The sequence below is a fragment of the Camponotus vicinus genome, unplaced genomic scaffold, assembly GCF_025532165.1.
Source record: "Camponotus vicinus isolate PSW18456_S1 unplaced genomic scaffold, iyCamVici1.0 SCAF_13, whole genome shotgun sequence".
Lineage (NCBI taxonomy): Eukaryota > Metazoa > Arthropoda > Insecta > Hymenoptera > Formicidae > Camponotus > Camponotus vicinus.
In genome coordinates this window covers 4,142,561-4,168,870 of record NW_028141949.1, presented here as the reverse complement: position 1 = coordinate 4,168,870, position 26,310 = coordinate 4,142,561, and the positions used below count along the sequence as shown (strand labels likewise).

Genomic DNA, 26,310 nt, shown 5'->3' with positions numbered 1-26,310 from the left:
TTTACAACGCTGCTAATCGATTGCTTTTTTTTAAATAGATTCATTGATTTGTAGTATTAAACTGCGTGAATAAAAATTACATTCTTTTATTTCTAAACGTTAACTGATGAAAATTATTTATATAACATGATCGGATAAATACTTTTTTTTAATTTCGAGTGAAATTATTCTATCGTTGTAATTTAAAAGATCACTGACTTCACAGATGCGTATTCTTCGATCATCACGATACGCTTTCAAAGATAGTTCAGCGGAGTAGAACTGTGCACATTCTCATTCAGCGAGCATGCAATGTGCGTGCACAATGGATCGTAAAGAAAGGCCGCGAGTGCACTCGACAAATCGGTGCAAGCGACGCGAAGTCAAGCGACCAGAAATAAAGGAAATACGCTGGCGGAAGTGTCGGAGCTATCGAAAATGAAGCTTGGAGAGTCTCGAAAAAAAAAAAGAAAACGAGAGCATGCTCTCCAATATGGAATCTTTTCATTCGGCGAAGCGGATTATATCATCGCGCAATTATTACGAATGACATTTGCGATCCTTTCTTACGATTTCCTTTTTATTTACGTATATCGATAGTTCTCGGAAATATATAAAGATCAGAAATGTATCGAAGAATCTAAAGGTAATTTGATGTGAATATGGAATATTATATGAATATTACAACGAATTACCGTTGAACTTCGAGATTTATATGAACGTGAGACATTTGTCATCGCACGAATTCCCGAATGACGCTATCGGCCAATCACAGATTCTTTTTCACCGAGCAGGAATGAAGAGAGGAATGCAATGGTCTCGCTAATGTTCCGAGTCAAGCACTCCCTCCCCTTCTCCTGCCTTTTCTACGAAAAAGGGGAACAGGGATCGCGTCCACTTACGCATCTGTCCACCAGCATCCCTCGGTAAATACGGCGTATAATGCATGAAACACGCAGCGGGGACGCGATGCGAGTTCTCTCGTAGTGGATGCGTGTATTGGCCACATGCCGAGAGCGTGTCTGGTACCGCCGGCGACGACCGCAGAGAAAAAGCCCTGGAGATCTTAATCGCCGCACGAAGCCGCAAATACAAGTTACCGTGACCACGAGCGATAGATTCTCGAATTGACGCACGAGTGAGCCCCTTGTTTCGAGCTTGTCGAGCAGAAAAATAATAATTATATCGGAAAAAAATGATTAAGAAAGTTTATTAAGTTATATATATAAAATAATGAAAAAATGAATAATGTTAAAATAATGAAAAAATTAATGATAAAATTAGAAATAAATAATAATATATACGATATATAATAATATATAAATAAAAATTCATCTATATATATATTATAAAGGATTATTTCAACAATTGTATGTATCGTTAATCAAAAATATTTGACTTTCTTTCAACAATTCCAGATAAAAAAATTAACTACCAGCAGTAAAGTCCTCCAAAATGTCAGTGTTGAATAATTCGAATAGCCCGCAGATTGGCATTCTCTCACTCGAGGACAAGGTTCTTAACAAGATTGGTTCCTTTTCCAGAGAGAACGCACGAATAATTTATAAAGATCTATAATAATGATCTATTAATAGGCTCGTTCTTATAAGATGGCAATTGAAATAACTTTAAATTCACATGGGGGCAAAGATCTGATTCGAGAGCGTGTCTCAATGACTTTTTTCGTCGGTTTTTGCCGTCTGGCTCTCTTTCTCGAGCACCCATATTATAGATAGCCGCAATGGATACGGGTTCGATGCGCGTGTTACTTATGTATAAGACGTAGATTCTACATTCCGTGAGATCTCAGAACCTGCGGGTAGACTATGAATTCATTTAAGAATAACAAGTCTCGTTCAAAGGTATTTTATACCGGTATTATAACTGCTCCTCGAAAAAAATGTTGCTAAAAAAGATTGAGCCTTTAAATCTTGATCGTTTATAATTTTCTATCTTTCTCGAATATATGTGCCTGTTTTGCAGAAAAAAAGCGATCTTTAAAAAAATACTTCAACAAAATATGTACAATAACGGGGTTAAATAGTAATCATCACAAAGCTATTTAATAATTTATTTGTTAAGGCGACATTGCTATTAAAAGTTGATCTCTCCGAAAAGCTCGAATAAAAGGAAAAGAATTGTTTTAAATTACGCGACAGAATTTAAACATGACCCTTTTGAGGAAGATTATTTTTATGATTTATATAAGATAATATAATTTATAGAGAGAAATGGAACGAGGATTCGACGCGAATACTATCGTGAAAATTATCGAAAAAATTCGAGCACGTCGCTGGCACATTAAACCGCTGTGTAATTATCTCGCGATAAATAAGGGATAATGAAATATTAAACTTCTCTTTCGCGAGCGTGTATTAAAAATATATTTTTCTCCCCATCTTTTCTTTTGCCCTCTTTGCGCTTTGCAAGATTGCAAATTATTGCAGCAGAGTCGACGACGCGACTCCCGGCAGGGGAGTCCTCATAAACTTTCGAGTACTTCGTAAGGAATATTGCAAATTGTTCGCCGCAGGCCGAAGCAAATGGCGGCGAACGAACCGGCAAGTCCCCAGAAACGGGACTTCGATAATTCCACGAGCGCAATCCGTAATTACATAACCGATGGACACGCCGCTCTAATAGCAATTAAAATTCCGGACTGCAATGAACTTTTAATCGAAGATTATTAACGTGCCAGGAAGGGTCCGCGCGTATTTCATTATTCTTCCCTCAATTTATCGTCCCCGTTTGTCGCGAAGATGCATTTTACGAGATTTTTTTTCTATATTTTTTATTTAATTCATATCTCGATGATGCTACTTTAATGTTGTCAACAATTCCTTTCATGAATATTTCATTTATATTTTTTCATTTTTGAAAGATTTTTAATACACGCAATAAAAAAGAAACAGAAAAGAGAACTGGTTATAATTTTAATCGACATAATAAAGTCTTTTTAATCTTCGTATAAACTAAATAAATTATTGTATTTTTATTGCAAATAAATTATAGACAAATTAATATATTTATATACTTTATTATTTCTCTAAAAGATTTAAATATTCTATAACCTGTGACAATCCTCTTTCGATACGATTCTAAATTCTAAAATATTCTCACGCATAATTAATTATACGTTATTATAATTCATTAATTATTTCTAGTTCAATTCCAAGATCTCTGTAATATCTCTAATTTCATAAGAGGCGAAATAAGATCCGTTTGACGGCAGATATTAAACTCGGATATTATATTTATCCGGATCCTAATTATGTACTCGCGAGGTATTAAATGAAGCCCCGAGCACCCCCCTCGTGCGGTAATGGCACTTGTACGGTGTCCTATAGTGGATTACTTTACCCTACAGTGTCTATAGGACACGCCGATATCCAGGCCAGCTGCCCGGAAGAACGACCGCGACACTTCCTTCCTGCACTTGCGCGTCCTGTCTATCCATGGCGTCTCGTAGTTCCGATTCCGATCCGTCATATGATCGATACTGAGAACATACCCGGTCATCGATATCCTCGCGATACGCGACGATATGAGAAAGGATGCATTCAACGCAGCGCAATTTTGTTCACTTGATGCGATTTTGTGAAAAATTATTAAAAAATCCTACACGTTAATTGATTATTGCAATATCTTTTGTAAATATTTGATTGCCTTTGTTCATCAATTAATTTTCGACAGTTAATTTGTTAATTTGTTAATTAATTAATTTAATAAAATAATTTAATTTTCTTTTAATATAAATGCATTATATATTAAGCATGTCAAGAGTTTGCAATGATATTGAAAACGATGAAAAATAAACTTTTACTTTAAGAACTTTTTCATAGACAGTTCTAAATCCTCATCTATCAAAAGTGGAATAGAATAAAATTCCAAACTTCTTAAATTTTCAATAAAAAAATGTACTTTCATTAAATAAATTGCGCATTGTATTTTGGTATAAATTTTAAAACGTTTCTTTAGAATTCCACCTTATTTTATATCGCAAGCGGAAAAGATATGCCTTTGCTTCGATTAAGTTAAGCTGCGATATTTTTCTTATATCGATTTAGTAAACGGGCAATCCTATAATTTGCGGAACAGAAATAGCTCAGGAACGATATGAATAGTGATACGAAGAGAGTGTTAGGATATGAATATTTACTGCTAGATACATTTATTCGTGTAAATATAAGCACAATACAATTTCTAGCTTATACTTTGCTAAAAAGAATGCTATAATGTCAGTAGAATAATTTCCGCACTCAGGATAATTAAAATCCTTTATTTCGTATACAGAACGATAATTAAAATTATCTCGCTATTACTAAAATTTAAAATGTAAAATCAACTAACGAAAAAAAAATTGTATTAAAAGTATAATTCTTTAAAAAAAAATACTCTAATTTAAATGATAAGAAAATGAAAGTGGTAATATATTATAATAATATATATATATTTTTTATTAATAATAATATATATTTTTTTCTATACTCTTTTCTGTAATTGTTTCCCTAAAAAATACAAAAAATCAGATTAAAGATTAAAATTAAGCAATATTTTTTAACAAGATTTATGATACGTTCTCTTATCTATTGAACATTTAAACGAAAACATCTGATCTTAGATATCATTTCTACAGAAGGAAAACTTGAATTTTCACGATTAAGTAATTTACCATTGTTTAGAGCAAATCGTATCGAATAAAGGTGACAGTTAAACATACGACAGGAAATGTAAAAATGCAACGAGACACGTGACTCATCGCGAAGCGATGCGCAGGTTCCCATAGCTATCCATTAAACACCAGAAACATGTCCCACCTGTACATACGAGGGATGTGTACCCCGTCCTGTCAAACCGTGCAACGCTCAACAGTACAATCATCCATCCCTTGCTTCGCATCCTAGAATCGTACGTGGCGTGGGAAGCGGATATATTCGCGACCCTCCCACAAACACTTTTGACATTTCGACACTTCAATCGTACTGTGCACGTACAGATGTGCTATAGTCGATATTTCGATCGAAATAGTAAATTTATAATCGATTTTTTCTTCACTTAAAATGCGGACAAATGTCATTTTCCAGAGTTTCTTAATTTTTAACACCCGATGTTTTTCCCAATTTTTGAGAATATTAAATTTTAAGCAATCTTAAAATTTAAATTGACCGAAAAATAATATTAAGCAACAATTTCGTGTGGACGACGGTTACAATGAAAATATTCTGAAACCATATGCGCGGGATTTTCTCAAGGGCTTCTCGTTTGCGTCTCGCTATAGCAATTGCCCACTTCGTGAGTAATCGTCGCTATTCGAAGGAGGGTTTCCCAAAATGTCTGATCCCGCGATTAGGAGATACTTAAAATAAAAAAAGAAAGAAAGCGGTAGACACCCGGTCTAGAATTAATTTGGCTTGGTCTCTTATGGCTTCGCAACATCTTGTGTTATTTCTTCGAGAAAGGTTTCTCAGCACGCGTCTTAAGATATATATTTTATTGTACATATCGTAAAATATATTTTTAACAATTAATCAATTGCAATCTCTTTTTCCATTAAAATAATTAATTTTTAAATTATTACTTAATAATATTAATTTATCATATGATAATAAAATTAAAGATTCTAAATTTTAATCCATTTTAATAAATAAAAATTGCCTTTTGCCGGAAAAACAAAACAAAATTGAAAATTTTCCCTGGTACTTTATATAAGTAATGTTACAAACTCGCCAATGTAAAGTCAACTAAAAGAACATGCAGTTAAGATCGTGCTGACTTTCACGCGAATAACTGCGGATCGCGACAGATATGCACCTCAAAGTCAAAGCAATTGTTCGTGTCAACGAACTTGTCAGGGGTCAAGAAAGGGTGATAGAACCTTGGCTTTCTTCTTACGCTCTTTATCGTGAACGTCGCATTTCACGGCGACATGTCGCCGTGACACCGAATAGCGGTGCTACAAAGAGAATAAACGATGGAAAGAGAACTCTTACGTTGGCTCTAATTTACCGATCGCAAAAGCGAACAAAGTAACTTTCGTGCGTTACATGCATTTCCTTAAGAGAGAATATATCGACACGTGCGTATTCAGGCATCGCATATAAATGAGTTACGTCAAGAGGGGAAGAAAAGATTATTTCGAAATTATCTTTATTATACGGTATCCGTTATCGAGTAATTGATATTTTTTTTATGTTTGATGTCTGTTACTGAACTTTCTACGTTTCTGTGCATCTATAAATAATTGTGGTGAAAGTACTATTGCAAAGATCCAAAGACTTACGAAGAGATACCTAAAATACGATTGCTTAAATAATTAAAAATGTAATTTTATATTTTAAATTTTAATTTTACATTTCTATAAAAAAATTTATAAAAATTATACATAATTGTTCGTTGATGTATTCAATTATCAAATAAAATTTATACTTTTGTACATTTTTATTTCTAGAAGCAATAATCTAACGAAAATTAATAATTAGATTGAAGTAATTAAGTTAATGATAGCCTAAATCATTCAAGTATTTAATAGATAATTTCTCTCCCTCGAACTATCCTGTTCTAATTTTGTTTTTCATATGAAAATCGAGAGGAGAGCGAATTTATTAGCATCGCGTCCTAGCACGTGCCAGTAGCAGGATCCTCTTACTCGTTATCGGTTATATAAAGACTCATATATGGGTTCCTCGCGGTGCGCAGAAGCACATAATTTTACATAGACGGGTATACATATAAGGTTATAATACTTCCCGAAGAGAGACGGCCAGCATTTGATGTTTTTTCGCATAAGCCGAATTATACTATATTACAAGACGCACGTAATGTAAAAGGCCGAACTGTAGTCTATAAAAATTAACAGAAAACATTACTGTGAGGACGGAAAAAAATATTTTTGAAATAGTCTTCTGGATTATATAAGTGGCAATTTAAATAAAAAATTCTTCAGCTACATATCGATTAAATACATTTTTAAAATGTTTTACTTTTCATATTTCACTTTTTAATAAAATTTTGTTAAAAAATAATAATGCATATGGATGGAAATCTTGCGGTGTACTATACATGTTAATATTTTTATAAAACTGATATTAATGTTTTGAAAAATGCATACACACAAATGCAACAATAGTTGTATTCATAGTTAAAAAAATATTTTTTTTTATTTTAAATTATCCTAAGCAAGATAATCCCTGAGAAAATGTAGAAATGCATAGCTATGTTATTTTTTAATAAAATATTATTATATGTAGTATTTTTAAAATGTGTAATCGATATGTTGATAAAAGATTTTTACCAGAATTACGAGACAGATTCTTGTTTATTATATATTGATAACAGTTTGTGTTGGTTTACTTGATCTAGATCTAACTTCATAAATTGTAGTACATATCACAAAAGTTATTTTCCCATAAAAGTTATTTTACGTTGTTGTACTTTTTCTTAATTTTTATAGACTATAGTTTAATCTTTGCAAAGAAAAAATTGTATAAGTGTATTTGAAAAATAATATTCTAAATATTCTAAATTCTGATACTATTTTTTTCCATGTGTATAATTAAAAGTGTATAATTTTTTCATATCGTATAAATTGATATGATTTTTTTCTATAGATTATTTTAAATCGATATCTAAGAAATTTATGTATTAAAAATTATGTTACTGACAAAAATATACTTATATTGCCAATTATATATTATAATAACCGTTTGTGTTTGTTATATAACATCGTAATATATATATGGCACATAATAAATATATGATATTTTTATACCAAAATTTTGTATTCTTTATCCTATATTTAATTTGAAAAAATTATGATGTTTGATACTGACTTTTATATTAAGAAGATTTGCTAAATCATGTTGCCAATAATAGTGCCAATTTTTTTAAAAATTAATGCATATAAATATAAAATAAAAGTAATAAAAATAAATATGGATAGCTAAATAAATGCAAATAATAAAGACAAAAATAGGATGCAGAAACATATATCCACATTTTATGATTCATTATAATACGATGCTGGTATGCGTTGGTATTTCATTCAATTAATTTGTTTTATATCGCTTATAAGAAATATAGCACCGATTTCGATGAATCATGTATCAGCTATCATGTATGAGTCATGCTTAAAGAATGATATCATCTGATACTCACGTAATCGGTGTCTCTTGATTCTCACTTTCTCGCAGCGCTCTTCCTGGAATTCTCAATCCTCGAGGTCCACATACTTCGTTGATTGCCAGACTGCTCGTTCCTCGCATTGCGTTGAGTCACATCACACTATCAAAAGTGAATGAACACTTGCAAACACTCGCGAACGCGACACTCGTATGTATTCGCGATGACCTTGTCCGGTATTTATCACACTCACGACGCGTAAACACTATAACAGACGCCATGATAGACATCGAGTTGCGAGATTAAAAGTTGCGCGCGTCCGAACGATCTTATCAGCAGATTTTCCACGCAATTCAATCAACGAAACGTTGTCTAAATTACTGCACGTGACACGTGCATTCCGATATGTCACTTTGACTTTTTCATTCGACGAAATGCGCGAAACAATCGACGAGAGAGACGATGCGACCGCGGGACGCGAGACGTAAGACGTAAACATGTCGATAGATTGGTGCGTGAAGTTAGGTGAACCCTGAAAATCGAAAGTTTGAATTAGAATAAGCGACACGAATAACAGCAAGTGTCAGCAAAGAAAAGCATCAATAATAGAAACAATAATAACGTAATATGAAAATAAACTCTACGCGTATTTAATGCTAAATGAGAGTCTCTATCATATTTAAATATTCCGTTATTACGTTATACATGTCTATAATATATTTATGCATTCACTATTTGTACTGTTATTTCAGTAATTAATTATAAAATCAATAGCTATGGAATTATTAAAAATGATATCTAAAAAGATACATGATCTTTTTATAAACACGAAGCAACCAATTTAATTATATTATTAACATATGTTTTCTTAAAAATTGCTATGTATTTCTTCTTATTATTAGCGTACAGAACATATTAACATATATTTTCTTAAAAATTGCTATGTATTTCTTCTTATTATTAGCGTACAGAACAAATCGAATATTCTCTCTCTTAAATTAAAACCGCAGATTTTACTAAAGATTTTTTAAGTATAAAAATAAATCAGCACATACACACGTACAATATATATATCAATAATATGGGAGAGAGATGAAGGAGAAATAAGGACTATCAGCACGACAAGGCGCGCGATCACATTCGTCGAGCGTTACGGTTCGCCGGTTCTCGACATTTGCGCTTGCAACGGCATTATCGTCGTTGCCAATCCGCGAGATTAGTCCTCATAATAATGCGCCTGTCTCACGAGGACGCGGTACATAGGCACAATTAACCTCGAGATGAGAATTACCGACGCGAGAGCGCGGCCCGATAGCGATCTTACGTTACGTACAAGCGGTGCATACTGTCGTCTGACACGAAGGCTCTCCGCGATGATTGTTTCGGTAAGAGCTAATCGTCATCTTTATTTCCCATTAATCTGAAATCGCGGACGAGAAATTCGGAGTTTCGAAGATGATAAAAAATTAATCAAGATCGATCACGCGGCCGAGAATACCTAGAGGACAAATCTAGGCAAAGGATACTTTCACATCGAAAGTGTCGATTCTATATAGAATATATGATAGATAAATTGTATTTCAAATTCATAAAGTTTTGCTAATTTTATTAAATTGATTTAAATATTTTAAGTTAATTAAATAATTTATTTAATACAGTTAACTCTCTCAATTTCCTAATTTAATTAATTTTTATAATATGTAAACGAACTGAGAGAGATTGGGAAATTTAATTCTTTCATAGATATATGTTGTGTAGCATGTGTGTGTATTTTATAAAAAAAAATAGAATAATCGATTCTGTATATACTTCATATTAAAGAAAAAGAAAGAGAAAGAATATATATATTTATATTTATATATTTATATATTTATGTAATCGTTGACTGTGTCATCGATTTACACAACTGATTGTGTGCGCGTTACTTAATCCGTTTCCTACTTCTTCTCTATCTCAATATCAATAAAAAGTATTGTTTTAAACAAGTTCAACAACAAAGCAATTTTTTGCGAATGTTCCAAAACAATTCTACGAGTAGCAAAATTACTACAAAGGAAATTTCTCATATTTACGCTATATTATAATATAAAGTGGTACATTTTTAAAATTTTTCTCACATCATAATATTAATCAATAATTATATTTTTCAGGATATATTTTTTAACATTGTCTTTATAATTACGTAATTACGATTTATCATTATGAAAAGTAAATAACCAATCAATTACAATGATATACGAAATATGAGAGAGAGGGAGAGGGGAGAGAAAGAGAGAGAGAGAGAGAGAGAGAGAGATGTATGCGCAATATTATATAATTGTGACATAATAAATAACTCTGTATTGTAATTATTATGCTCCATAATTAGATTGATATACCTAAACAAGTTTTGTAGATACATGCAATATATTGTATAGGTATTAATCGATTGCAAAACGATTAATTATGCGTTCATTTTAATTGTCACGCGAAACGTGAAATTAACCTGGGTTTGAGTTAATTCCAGTTAGTATGAAATATTCTTCAGTCCGGTACGTGTAAATTAATATATGTCATGATCGATATTTAAACATCTTCCATATCCTTAAGCGCTGTGATTAAATTTCGCGAATTATACATGTTCTCAAAGAGCAGTAGTAGCTTCGTCCCATTAGCAACGGAATAAATTCACATTGTTCTAGATATTAATATAGCAGATGATACCAATTAAATCTGACACGAGAGAGGAGGTTAAACCGAAAATCGGATTGCAAGATTCGGTAATCTCGACGATAACACATTCCAAAGATAGAACCACAAATGTCCAATTCGCATATTGCGTCGACGCTACAAAATTTAGATGATTCAAAGTAAACTTGCTATTAATTCCCTTGCCAGATTTAGCGAATAGGAAAATATAAAACTGATAATAATAACTAACAATCGATCAATTAAAATGTTAACCTATTCAATATATCATTAACTTTTTAAAAAGCAAACAAAATTTGACCATCTTTGAACTATTATGAATTTTTTAGAATAAAAATTTATAAAATTAAAAATATGTATAATAACTACAATTAAAACACGTAGAAATCTTTTCATACAAAATTTACAATATAAAAAGAGATTTATGATATGAAATCTCATAGACAGATCGTGAAAATTCTTATATTTTCTTTAAAAGATTTGTCTTATCTTGAACATGAAATCATAAGACCTATATATTCAAACTTATTACAAATATACATACATATAATATAGCTGTTAATAAAATTTAAATTAAAAATTAATAAAAAATAGACAATAAGAATGGGTTACTTTATTGAAATGAGTATTCTACTTGATATCGTGCAAAAAAGTAGTCTGAAATTAAATTTCGATTTTTTAAAAAATTTGGGAAAATTCATATTGATTTTTCTTTGCATGAAATTCTTACAAAAAATTATATTTCTCAAAAGAAAATTATCATTAAATGTTAACGTAGAAATTTTTCTAACAAAATTCACGCCTCTGAGAATATGATACTGCGGTGTACAACACGCGAATAGTAATCGGAATAAGTAATTGACGACAGCCCAATCTCGACAATTGCAGGCCGGTCGACATTACGGTGTCACCGAAACCCCAGTGACCTGTCATTCAAGTGTCACATAAGAGAGACAAGAAGAAAACGTATCCCTCGCAACAACGGAAAATCGAGAGATCGCAGATCGCGCGTCAGAGAGGGGAGAGAGAAGGAAAAGGGTCTGATACAGCGTTACGTCACCTCTCGGGGAAAAGTCGACAAAGGAACGAGAGAAGATCAATGGAGATGCGTTACGTGTTATCGAAATGCAACTCTCACATACATCTAACAATATAATAGATATTAAATAAATGGTAAAATCGTTATTTCAAGAAAACCTTTTCTTATTATTATATTCTAAAAATTTTTCTAATATGCAAAATATACATTTAAAAAATACGTATGAAATATTATATAAAAATTCCAATTCAGATTACTCAATTACATTATATATATAATATAATATAATATAATATAATATAATATAATATACTGTATATGTGTGATATTTTAAAAATTTATATTATAAATATTATATAAAAAATATATAGAACACCCTACACATAAAGGTTTTTTCCACATACATAATAAACCTTAACATATAAAATTTTGGTTCCACATAAAAGAATTTACGTTTGCAGATAAAATGTGCAATTAACCGCAATTTTGCGACATTTTATTAATATGTTTTCGGAAAGTCGTGCAAATAAAGTGTCAACGCAAAACAATGGGGCTTTTTGTCCGACAAGTTTTATCGTTTCTCTAGCGAAGCTTGCTTGCTCTTTATTAATTGCAAACCTGCAAGAAACATCGAAGTTGATCATTTAGCCTGTAAAAGCTCTTTATCAACAAAGTTGCCTGCTAGATCGAAACGCTAGATTAAAGTTCTAGCACGATACGGTAACTTTCGTGGCACCGAGGTTTTTCACGTCTCGTTATCGTGCATTATTACGTCTACGTAAATCCGCGCTCTTAATATTGCACGATCAAGGGATATCTTAATTCATTCGTAGCAATCATCAATTTTATAAAAACGCGAACAAAAATAATAACTATAATAATCAATAAATATATCTATCTTATAATTCTGTTTAATGCGAGATTATTTAATGTATTGTTATCTCATGTGGAATAAAATAAATGGTAATATAAAAAGAAAATAAATAACGTCGAATAAAAATATTTCGTGACGAAAGGACACGCTATCATGAATCAGCGTTCCACATACCGGGTGCGATCGCCTAATCTGTGATCGTTTAATCGCGTAACACGGTACGTGCGCTGGTCGAATCTACGTATTCGTGCCAGGAGGAGGTGAAAGTGTAACACTGTGTCGTGGATAAATGATTACCAGAAAATTGCAGTCCACATCGGTCGACCTATCCGTTTCGTAGATCGCTGGGTCCTTTACTTTTTTTTTTCTTTACTTCCTTCACTTAGACGTTCCTATCCGTTTTTTTTCCAACGACACAGTCGATCGATGCCTTAAACCTTCGCCGGACGATTAGAGCGTGTAGATTGCACGCTATTTTGCGAGCGAGCAAGTCGCGATCTAGTTGTAAGTACCGTTGTATGTACGTTAAAAAAAATAGGAAAATGCAACCGCGTTGGAAAAATAAATTCACGATCTGCGAAAAAAATTTTCTCTCGGCAAAGAATTAAATATTTTAGGACATGGTACTTTACTCAAATTTTATTTACAAAATCATTATATTGTGTATTTTATATGTGTGTGCATATTCTATTTATATAATTTATAAAATGATTTAATTAATCGAATAATTAAATAAATCGAATAATACACGATGTAAGCAAGTATTAAATATTCAAAGAATAAGAATCAAATTGGGAAAATAGATTTAATAAAATGTGAAATTATCATATGTATGTATAATATATACGTGAGTTGAATCTACATCTAATATATTTCTCTAAAAAAAAAATTCCCACGAAGAGGCGTTATACGCCATCGACGAACGTTTACAGGTTCCCATGGAAAATGATAGGCCTCCCGCAACGACACCAGGCACCAAGGTGCGCATTATAGTATCTCCGTATTTACGGCATTTATTGAAATAACGACATATGGCGCGTGCGTACCTTTCTCTTGTACGCACGTTGAACGGCAATTATTTCAATTCCCGTGCAAGTGAACGCGGATATGTCGAACGTGATATTATAATAAATGGCGGAACGGGAATAGCGAATGCCGCCGGAAATATGTAACTATAATAGTATCGCGAAACATATAGTATAGTCAATAAAATATTCACCCTAACAACGTAACGTATTTATGGTTGTATTCTTAATCCGTTCTTTCAATATGTGAATTATTATTTGTATAATTATATCATTTATATAAATTATTCGAAATAATATGTAATATTATTCCCGCAAATTAATCACAACTGCAAAAAGATTATTACATATATTTAAGAGAATAGCCACTGATATCTTTCATCGCTCTTTCTACGTAAAATATTTTATTTAATTTTCACATAATCTTTATTGTAATTTTTCTACTCTATAATTTCTATAATTGAAATCTTATTTAATTTTAAAAAAGAATAATTTTGCTTAAATAATATTATATATAATCTAGAAATTTTTAAATTCACTTGCATTCCATAATTTTTTCATGACAATTATTTTGGATCTCTTTTCTATTATTCTACGCCTTTTCTACGTCATTCGATTCGGCACTTTTGTACGATGCCCATCATTATGCAACGATAGGGTAGTAGGTGGGTGCGAAAGAGATCGTCGAGGGTCCACCTGTTGCAATCTCCACCCCTGAATAGCATCCGATCAGCATACCGGTGTTCCACGAATTTCCAATCGGGAGAAACGTGTCCTTTGTCCGCTTCGGGTTTATTAGGGATAGAGAAGAGAAGTGGCGTCGTTATTATCGATTTTCGTGTAGTCACGTGTAACGAGTGTGTGCGTGCGATGAATAAACGCAACGTAGAAATTTCTTTGCGCGACGTAAGGCAAAAATAACTTCGTAGCTGGAAACTCATCGTAGCGCATCGTGCGTAACGAAAGTTTTCCGAGCGTACTCCCCGAGAGTCTCGACAATGGCTATTAATTATTCAAATCGATTGTCTTGAGTCTTGATTCTGCGCAACATTGTACGAGTACGCGTGTTGGGCGAATGGGAAAACGAAGAAAAACGAATGCCGGCGCTGCTGCGGGGAAAATTGGAGCGCGTGCATTGTAAAAAAAACCCGTTCGCAAATGGGGGGATTTCGTGCTTTAATACCACGTTATTTTTGTAATAGTTTCCGAGAGAGAAAAAGGGGTATGTTATTTCGTGGAGGATAATACACAGGTTTCCGAGAACGCGCCGCTGCGAATAATTAATTTACAATGCGTCCGTACACTTTAAGAGCCACCATTTTAATATTCCGAAGAAGAAATCGATTCAGTCTAAAGAAATCGCGAGATTTTAATATTTCTTCTCTGAATTACAACTCGAAGTGATATTTGTAGAGAGAAAAGATATAATTAATTATAATAAATAATTATATAATATATAAAATTATAGCATATAACATATGTAAGGACTCTAATTAATCTTTAGTTGTTCATTTATTTTCTATTGAATCCCATTAAGTGATATTATATGATATTTTTAGAGAAAACATATAATTAATTATAATAAATAATTATATATAATATATAAAATTATAGCATATAACATGTATAAGGACTTTAATTAACCTTTAGTTGTTGATTTATTTTTTATTGAATAGTCCCATTAAGATCCTTGTTAGAGCATAGAGTGCGTAGTTCCCATCGAAAAAAAGCTTGAGATCGCCAGTAATTAATAGAGATCGTTCTTTTGTCATCGCGAGATCACATCGCGATTATCTCTCTCTCTCTCTCTCTCTTTTAACGATAGATAACAATAAAGCACTCCTGATTGCGTTCGTTCGCACGTACGATGCCCGAAAGACTGTTATCAGAGAGCGTCTTTGTAGTGGCCGCATTGTTACGGTTGGAATAAGTGACGTGCCCTTGCACGAACAAAGGACGCCGCCTCGATCCGATCGAGGCTCTTGTGAAACAAAACAGCCACTTTGTTCTCGAAATTTAATGGCATAGCCTTTTCCCACTCCCAATCACCACCTGTTTGTGAGAAAAATGTCACCCAACGCATTTAACACAGCATCCATATGTTATATCCGTCTCTATATTAGACGAATTAATGGGTATTTTAATAATTATCTTCGATTAAGTAACTTGTGTGCACAATAATGTCAAAATTTATTTAATAATTGAAAATGCAGTTGGTATTGACAATTATTAAAAGATATTAGTATGAAATTTTTGCGGAAATATCATCATTTATTTATTAAATTGTATACGATCAATATAATTTTAATAATTAATTAAAATACATGTTATATGGGGAGGTCAAAATTATATATTATATACAAATTATATATTAAAATTAAACGTAAAATTTCTGTAACTTTTCTATCTCGAGTACAAAACGCGACCTCGACTTGCGAAATAACAGCATATAATGGAATTGTATCGTACATTCTTTAACGCGTGGATTAAAATTGCGAAGTTTTGTTTCTATGCCTTGTTAAGCTGTTAATTATACTTCCGCGTAGTGAGCTGCGGAAATTGAGACGTCAGACGATGAAAATTGAGCGTCGCCCGATTCATCATTCGGAGGGTTAACACCGGTTGTGTCGGTGGGATAGCTTCGCATTTAAGCCCCTCGTAGTCGATTCAATTCCGATCGGCGTATCGCGTTCGCCCTACGACCGCAATAATTTATCGAATTCCTGAAGAACGAATCCAATAACCGTCGCGATTACGACGATGGCGACAAACCATTTGGCTTGCGAGCGAAGATCCCAACGCGTTCTGTATTTATAGGTTTCGATTAAAGAATCCAAACGACCGCGCGATCGGACGGCAATTATTTTTTATTTCATTGACACGTGGAAGTCCGGAGGCAGATGTCCGAATGACTCGCGTGTGAGCAATTAAACGATATTAGCGTCATATAAAGCACACGTAGGTTTCTATTTTTTCATTAAAGACATTCGAAAATATCTGTATTTAACGAAAATATGTTGCTGTTTTTACACTAAACTATTACTTTTTTTATGATTTTATATTTTTATCTCGTATAAAATAGCGAAAGTTATATACGCGATTCCTTATATGCAATTTCTTTTTGACAAAGTACCGTGTATATATGAATAAATGGCGAATGACATGGCGTTATCCAATTCTTTCTTCATCCTTCGATCCGTAAGAATTTTTCGTGCCTCTCCCTGTGTCTCATCCAATTTACCCTTGACGTCTTACCAGCGGGATGGTAAGTACCCTGTCGGACTATCTCCCCAATCCTACGATGTAAAGCGCCCATATCAATAACATTTATTCCATTTCGTAGCGTGACTGGAGATTTTGTGCGTTTCGAGGCACCCTTTCGAAAGACCGGCTGTTTGTCTTGAGAACGAGAATATCGCCCCATAGCGCTAGTAAAGTGCGGTGTAATGGTGTCCTGCCGCAGGCATACTTAGCTAATTAAACCGCATCGTAGATATTCGTTTCAGCGGATTAAGTTACGAAGAGGGCACGCGATCGTCTCGCAGCTGCGAGGAGTTCGATACATTGTCCAAGGAAATGCCGAAAAATTTTTTTGCCAATCGGTCCGATCAAAGCAAATGACTTTGCAAGCATCTTTTTTAACAATATGATATATTATACACTCTATCATATGCAATATAAACTGTCAGATAAAAAGACTAGTTAATTTTATTTTGTTATATGACATCTTTCATAGAAAATATTTATTCTTATATATATTGATCTCTTAATATCTCGTAAAATATTTGCAAAAAATTTGGATTGAAAAAAATTAGAATTTTAGAACTTGTTGAAAATACTTAAATGCGTGAAAGTTTCAAGAGCTAATAAAACGTTGGCAATGTGCAATATATATACACATACACAGAACAATAGATAATAGATAATAGATACGAGTACGTGCTTGGTACGTAATAGCATTTGCAGGACACATCTGTCGACGCATGCTATGCATGCTAGAGATAAGATCTATAGACTATTCTAATCGATTATGCGCGTTCAATCCGCCCTCACGCCTTCTAATATTATCATTCTTCAATCTTAATATTTAAATGGGCAAAATTCATCGTTAGCCAGAATAAAAAATGACTTAATGCGTTAAAAGCGTTGATAAAATGGCACATCAAACGTATAAAGATATATATATATATATGAACATTTATACAGTTTCTCTCTCGCTTTTATCAAATTTTATTTACTTAATAAATAGATACAATTATAATAGCTTTATTTTTGTCAAAATATATTTGCTAATATAATAGTAACAATCCAAATTATAAATAAATTATGTATTAATAATGATAAATATTTAATATAATAATAATATAATTTTAATATAATAATAATATTTGCTTGGATATTATTAAAATAAACAAAGTGAGACTTTTAGAGATTGAAAAGTTATATGACGAGATCACGACATCTGTCTGGAGCATTACGAGAATGCATTTATCCCAAGCATAGGTTAATTACAGGCTGGCCACGTAATAGCCTCATTTATCAAAGCCACACTAATCTAAATTGGAGTCTAGACGCGCATACAGTCACAAGAAGCAGATCCGACTACTTTCATCCTCGATTTCACTATCGTTATCTCAAGGTCGCACAACTGTCACTGCATTGCATGTAATTTATAATCCTGGTGTAATTGATTTTAATTTTGCTATAAAATTCGAGATATTAATCATCTGATTATTTGAAAGAATATTACTTTGAATAAGAAAAGAGATCATTCGATTGCAAAAAAATTGCAATAATTTTTCCATAGGTATAAAATCTAACGAAATATTGCGATGTGAAACATGCGATGAAAAAGGATCGAATATTCAACGGAAATGATGTAAGTATCGACGAATTCCGAAATTCTCGAGAAGAAGGTCACGGCGATAACTACTATTATTACAACCTCGAGTTAGATAGGGGTTTAGGATTGCGGAACCTTGGCTCGCCGCAAATCGGCCTTGAATGCCAATGTTAAGCCCGCATATTTTGCCGATGTCACGACGGCTTAGACAGTCAAATTGAGGCACGCTGGTGATGACGATACAGAAACGAAGACACAGGTGCGAAATTTACATGTATAAACAAGACAAATGTTTAGCGCGAATGATATATTTTATCGATTAATAAATTTCAAGACACACGTTATATTATACATTATTACCATTCATATACGAAATATCGTCTTTGTTTACATAAGAAATATCATCCTTGTTTATATTCTTAGCGGTATGTTAATGTAGTGGGATTGCCCCATTACAACAAAAAACATTGGAGGGGGGAAAAGGACAAGGACCGACGCGCAGAGAATCGAAAAGATTGTTACTCAGTCAATGTTCGTACGTTAAGGGGCATGTTTGTTATCATTCATCAATGAAATTCTTTCGCCTTGGCAATTTTCAACAGTGGTTCGATCTAATATTCTGGTAAAATTAATTTTTCTTATATTACTGTTATATAATATTGTTATTATTGTGTAATAATTACAAGTTAAATAGATTAACTCTTTTATATATAAAAAATCAGAAAAAATAGAAACGTATAAACGTGTTTCAAATCGTAAATTATTTCAATATCGAATTAATAACGCTCTTTATTTATATGCTAATGTAAACTTTTTTATTAATGAATGAAAAGAAAGAAATAAGAAAATTGAACTTTATAATTAAAAATATTTTTAAGCTTTGATATATTCGGTGTAATAAAAGCGCAATTGGTAGACGTATTTAAAATGGACAGGTAATAACTGCCTTCGCGCGAGTTGTATTAAATTAATTAGAGTTATTCTTTATTGCCTCTTTGAAACTAAGCGAGCAATTTAGCATCCTTATCGAGAGATGGGAAATACTTTAGCAGGAATACTTTAGTCCGAGAGATCGTTTTCGATACAATCTCGATGTCGCAATCATTAGCGCTCCACCGATGAAGCATTTCCGCGATGATAGAAACATCCAAAACGATCGCGTCGCTTCGTTTCGAGAAATTCCGGAGTCGGTCATGAATTTTATTACGACTATCGAATCTCGAGAGGGACGCGCTCCATTTGACGGGATTTTACGTATCTTTCTCTCTCTTTCTCTCTCTCATAATCTTCGTCCTGCGACACGACAAACGCAGATCCCGACGCGTGGCACAACCGGGGGCCACGAATTATAGAATTCCCTCGTTCCGCATCGAATTCACTCGTCCCTCGCGATTGATCTCTCGCCCGGAAACTCACCCTTCGTTTCTAGAGGGTGACAATAAACTTTCGATTGCCCCTGCAGCGTGCCGCTGCATTTCGCATGACGCCACGATAAATACGACCGACAATTTGATGTACGGTAACTATCTTTACGAGGAATCTACTTTTCTTTTGTATCACAAACACTGTAAATATTTATATTTGTTTATAACAAACATGTAGAATAATTGTTATTACTACGTAAAATATAAAATGTTTGCGTACTTATTAGCATGCTCGATTGAGAAACGAGATGGTACAATATTAAAAATATACATCGTACATCATAGCTTACAGTCTACATTTAATGTATCAATAAAAAACAAAATTATATAATATATATTAAAGTAGGAAAATTTAATTTGTTTACATTAAAAATGTTTCAGAGTAATTACTTTATCATTAATTACTTTATCGAAATTAATATCTGATTAATAATCTATTCAATAATTAATAATACGTTATAATTGTACGAATTACGAATTACTGGTAGTTGAACAAATATTCCGTCTTCTGTTGATCGGCGGCGAGGTAAATGAACAAAAGGCGTATCTCTTTTTCCGTCGCGGTAGCACGGGAAAAATGCAGTGGCCATAAATCTACAGGCGCACCCCGCGGCAGCAAACGGCGTGCCTTATGTCTCCGTACCTCCTCGGCATGCTCGACGGTCCGTGAATTCACGAGGGCTTTGCGGCAGCATGCCAGATCGAACAGCATTTCGCACCCTTTGCTACAAAATCACGGCGCGTGCCGCACATATCTCGCGCCCCTCCCCTCTCTTATTATGTCCCCGAAGAGTAAATCACTTTTCCTTCGCAGACGCGGTATAAAAGTATCCCCCGAGTGTAGTGCCGAATGGCACTCTTCTAACTATTATGATGCACATTTTCCTTTTGTAGATTGCGACGGGGTTAAACGATGCCATATTTAATCGAACGTAAAAAATAATTTATAATAGTAAATTCTAAAAAATATCCAAAAATTGTAAATATGTAATAATAATTAAATTATTTACATCTATCTAAAAAACGCGAGAAAGATTTGAACTTAATTATTGACCGAAAAAATAACAAACAGAGCTTTTCATGAAAAGAAGAGGCGATAAAAAAAGAGAAATTATATAAATGTAATATTTTAGCTAAATCTGTAACATTTTTGCCATTTTAATCGCAATCAGTAATAAATATAGAACAAAGGAAGTGGCAACGCATTATAGAATCGACTCACTGTTGCATCCGGCTGCAACAGTGAGTCGATAATATAATCTCTCCTTGGTTTTATCTCTGCCTTCTCTTTAATTGAATAATGTGTTACGTTTATATATTTTTCATGAATAAACTTAACGTCTATAAAGAAGAAGAATAATAAATATTCCAGCAAATTCTTGATTGTTCGCGTAATGATTCTCGCGATCTATAATAATCAATTGCACCTATGCGAATTTTTTTCTTGTACTTCTCATTTTACACGAAAAAAAAGATATTACGAAAAATTAGAGTCACGTCGCTAAATTCTCACGAACAGGTACGTCACATGTGTCTTTCGCATGATGTGAAAATTTTCCAACGATATAATTAGAGCACGAGACTTGCATTTATTTGCCCCTAAAACATCGGTGAGACACTACGAACGTATTTCCTGCGTAATCCTGGTTCCCGCCAATCCTTGCGTGTCGAATTTTTTGCCGAGACGCTGTTATTACATGCATTATAACGTACTGTTATTACACGCCACCACTTTACAAGGCAACTGTCGGTGTTCTTGGCGCGACGCGATGCGTTATATTTTTCTCTAGCGGCATTATCGATATACTTTCAGCTAGTGCTATCAATATCCGAGTACTTGAGTGTATTTATTTATTTCAATATAATTAAGCAATTATTAAAAAGCTATATATTTTCTAATTAAATGAGTTAAATCAATTCTGCTTGTCATTCCTTGCATATTTTTAATAATCTGACAAGATTATTGAAAAATAAATACTTTGCAATATACATATATGGAATGCTTCATAATCCGCTCATTAATTAAGAGCATTATTCTTTAGTGAACAATATAATATTATATCAGAGAATGCGTAATTATTCATTTTAAAAATCAGAATATTTGATTATTACTCATAATTTTTAATATGTAAATATCTAGGCATATCTTGCAATTTTAATATTTTATTAGGTGGCTATATATAATATCGAGGATATAAAAGCTATTCGCATAATATTAAGTTGTAACTAAGCTTATCTGTAATATCTACGCAAATTTTGATGATGGATACTCGTCAACTTGGACATAGATTCGGCTTATACTGATTACACTATCAACATAGTACTTTCTGTCTTTAATATATATAAATATCTTAAGCAACATAATTTCAAAATAAAATCAGTTAAAAATATTTCAACAATTATATCATCCGCGTGCAAATTGACGAAGTGCCCTGAATTTTCGTATCGTAGCGTACGAGAGCTGAAGCATACGAGTGATAACGAGTGCGCGAATGGAGCGTAACGGCTCGTTCGTCGCGGGGGAGGCAGCGAGGGGTGATGATGCAAAGAGCACTTAAACGTGGCACCCACACGGTGACTGTGCGTGGTGGGGAATTAATTAGTTAACCGTCAAAACGGTCACCAATCGCTATGGAAAAACCGGTAAGCGAATTCGAATTCGAATCTGTGCGCCGATGCGATTGTTTTCGAGCGTGGGAGGCCGTCATTCGTCGCCGCTATCTGCAAGCGGTGCCGATGAAAAGAAAGAGAGAGAAAGAGAGAGAGAGAGAGAGGAGAGAAACAGAAGCAGATTTATCCCGCCGCCACCAATAGCATGATACCGGAGGCTTGTCTATCGGTTCGACATCGCACAAACCACGGGACGCGCGGCTGTTTATAGTGGGGGTGCTGACGAAGCGTAGTGGGGTGCGACAGCAGGATGTAGGTGATGCCGCTCCAGAGAGAGGTACGCCGAATCGAGTGAGGACGGTGGGGATATTCGAGCGGGTCGGAGATGTACCCTCTCCCGCGAAACCCGGCCGGGTTCCCCAATGTGGTAGGGTGTTCGGCGTGTATGGTGCGACGTGGAGGGGCGGACGAGATTGTCGGGTTGGCATCGAGGTGGCGGCAGGCATCTCGGGACGCAAGCTGCAGCGCGGAGTGAAGGGAAGATCCGGGCACACGAGCGAACACAGGGTGGGGGATGGACGGACGACACGGTGGAGCTCGAACACGTGCATAAAACTCGGCACGGAGCCTAGTTAGGGTTAGTTTGCGACCGGACGAGCGACTATGCGCTTGCGTGACCCTCGGAGGGCTCCTCTCTCCTCTTTCTCTCGCTTCGTCATCAGGGGTGTCGCGTTATGCTCTCTCCTTCTCATCCCGCGCGGTGCGCCCGCTCGCAAGCAAGCATGAACCGAACCTCCGAGGGTCCCGCGACCTTCAACTTAGCCTTCCCGAATCGGGACCGCGTCAGATTGAAGTCTCTCATCCGGCACGCAACGATCACCCGCTACGAGAATTCGATTCGCCGAGGATCATGGGTCCAAAGAATAGTGGATGAACAGAAGAGCGAAAGAAACGAGAGATGCATGCTGTCGAGTACTTGCTGGAAGGAACATCTCCGAAAAGGATGAAGATTGTTCTTAGAATCGTTTGTCCTCGGTGAATCACCGATTCGGAGATAAAAAGGTCGAGGGAGGACGGAAAATAGAAGAACAACCACAGTAAGTACACGATAATTGAACACTGGTCCATATAATATATCGTGGAAACCTTGAATAAAAAATACCATCAGCTATATATAACAGCGAATAATATCAGTATCAACATTGACATTCTATGGAAACGTCACTGTGGTTGTCACTTCACATATTCTTGACCTCGTCCTTCATTTCTATAATATATGAACAAACGGAAGCAAAAAATTGCAAGGTGAAAAGAAATTAACTGCGTATTGATAACAAATGGAAATGAAAGAATGAGAGAGAAAAAGGGAGAGACATAGAGTACTGATACTCAAAGTACAACCAGTATTCGAAAGACGCTCGATGAAGATAAATGATCGCATATTTTGCGGTAATAGAAAATTTTCATTCCTGCATACTTTTGCATTAAACAGCATCGAAGATAATCACCGGCATAATTATGGCAACAACAAGACGAATAGATACTCAAAGACATCAATTATTACATAATATTTTCACATTAAAAAGCATTTGAATTAAAAATATCGATAACGTGAATAACATTTCAGAAAACTTGACAATAAGAATCTCTACTAATCTTTCGACTTGTATATCGATTTTAATACACAATTTCTGGTATCACTCAAAATATACAATAATTTTCGCAATCAAGCATGCGATAATTTTTGACACCTATGACACGTATAGAAGTCTAATATAAATCCATCATACGAGAAACTATTCGGGTAAGTACTTCATTAAAATTTGATTTAATTTGGAATAATACTCGACCAAATATATTCGTGAACGTATTGAAAGAGTAACAATTTTAAATATATATATATATATATATATATATATATATAATACGTACTAATTTTAATATAATATAATAATTTTTGTTAAAAAAATACAATTGCAAAATATATATACTCTAAGAATTGTTATTCGTTATTCGCGAATATATTTTGATCAATGATGTTCTAATCTTAAGTATCAAAGATTTACAATTATATAAAAAACTATAGATTATGTCCGAGGAGAATCACGTGCACGTACTTTCAATAACCTTTCAACAACGATATGATGATAACAACGATCACCGGTGGAAGACATCAAACTAGCTGAATGCAATCTTTTAAGCCGATAATATGGTATGTCATAATCTATATTTTAGTACTCGAAAAAATATTCCACAAACTCGCAATAATACAATTTTAATTGAGTAATGTAGGTGTATGTATTATAGTATTTAATTTTAGCCGAGAATATCTATGTTCATACATGATAAATTATTTTACATTCGTTAATAAGTACCCACACACTCTTAAATTGTGTTAATTATAATCTAGCGAAAGTAGAAAAGACTGAAATAATCAAAACAAAAAGAAAAAGCTTCATTAGAATCTAAACGCGGATACATAGTAAATGCACTTTACTTTTGCTCTTTTTATCACAGAATTACATCCACGTTCAGATTTTACTTTGACATTGATTGCTTTTCTTTTGGTTTTGATTAATAATAATCTATATTTATATGCATTATTGCGAGTTAAGAATCAAATTTCATTCCATGAACGCATTTCTCTCTCAATAAAAAAAAATTAAATTATACTTTATATGTAAAAAAAATTTACTCTTTTTATTTGAATTTTCAAAAGAATGTTTGTGTCGAAAATGCTTAGTTGCACGTAACAATGAAAATTTTCTCAGTCGAGCGTTTTCAAGATTTAAGTTATGATTTAAATATAATTTAGTTTAAGCCGATATTAGTGAGATTAATTTCAAGTTATTTAAATCATTAACAAGATTAAATAAATTAAGTAAAAAATTAATAATTTTTAATACGCAAGAGCTATAAAAAGTACAACATACATAAAAGTTAGTTTAATGTTCATAATTAATTTGATATCTAGTCATATGTATTTAATGCTTAAGTTTATTTATTTAAAATAATAAGTTAATATTAAGTCATATTTTAAGTCACTTTTAAATATTTAAATTATATTAATAAAATTAAATGGAGAAAAATAATTCTAATTTCTAATAGTTATTAGGGATATGTGCTATATGAAAAAGGAGTAAATAGTACTAGTAATAAGTAACAAATATAGATTCTAGTCCAAATAGTCTAATCAGAATTACTATCTTATCTTGGCACTATTTTGATTTACAAGAATTACGACTATCACACATGATTTGCAACATGTTGATATGAAAAATGCAAATTCAAAGGTAGTTCCTTAAATATTTCTCTTAAATACTTGTCTTCAATTTCTTTGAATTTTAAAGTCATAAGTTTTTAAATTTGATCTTATACAAACCATACGTAAACATTCCTTTATTATGGAAAATTAGGATTCAAATTATTTAAAATTAATAAGAATAAATTAAAATTTAATTAATATATACACATAAATCTTCATATCTCTATAATTTATTATCATTTTAAAATATATAATCTTTTGTAAAGTAGAATAATTTTGTAAAGTATCTGCATCACTTTATCTAATCCTTATATATATATATATATAAAATTCCAGTTTTTCATTTAATATATGTAATAATTATTTATAGTTTCAAATCACACACATTTTTACGGTCAGTTATTTAATTGATTGACATAAATAATTAAGAGCAATTTCATATTCG

At 33.2% G+C, this 26,310-nt stretch overlaps 1 protein-coding gene and 2 long non-coding RNA genes across 8 annotated transcripts in view; 2 read left to right on the top strand and 1 right to left on the bottom strand.

Moving 5' to 3' along the window:
• LOC145963747 (uncharacterized) overlaps positions 1–26,310 on the bottom strand; it is a 73,207-nt gene that overhangs the window by 40,958 nt on the left and 5,939 nt on the right. For all 6 annotated transcript variants that reach the window (XR_014436246.1, XR_014436245.1, XM_083085931.1 and 3 more), the window contains one exon: positions 8,134–8,629. Coding sequence is in view for 4 of the 6 variants with exons in the window: in XM_083085931.1 (XP_082942057.1) it covers positions 8,134–8,240 (107 nt within the window). In the remaining 2 variants the exon portion in view is untranslated. The remainder of the gene's footprint in view (positions 1–8,133; positions 8,630–26,310) is intronic.
• LOC145964189 (uncharacterized) lies at positions 404–1,117 on the top strand. The gene is made up of 2 exons (XR_014436365.1): positions 404–625; positions 774–1,117. It is a non-coding gene; the product is annotated as an uncharacterized LOC145964189 (long non-coding RNA).
• Positions 10,552–12,091, top strand: LOC145964162 (uncharacterized). The gene is made up of 3 exons (XR_014436355.1): positions 10,552–10,628; positions 10,779–10,946; positions 11,674–12,091. It is a non-coding gene; the product is annotated as an uncharacterized LOC145964162 (long non-coding RNA).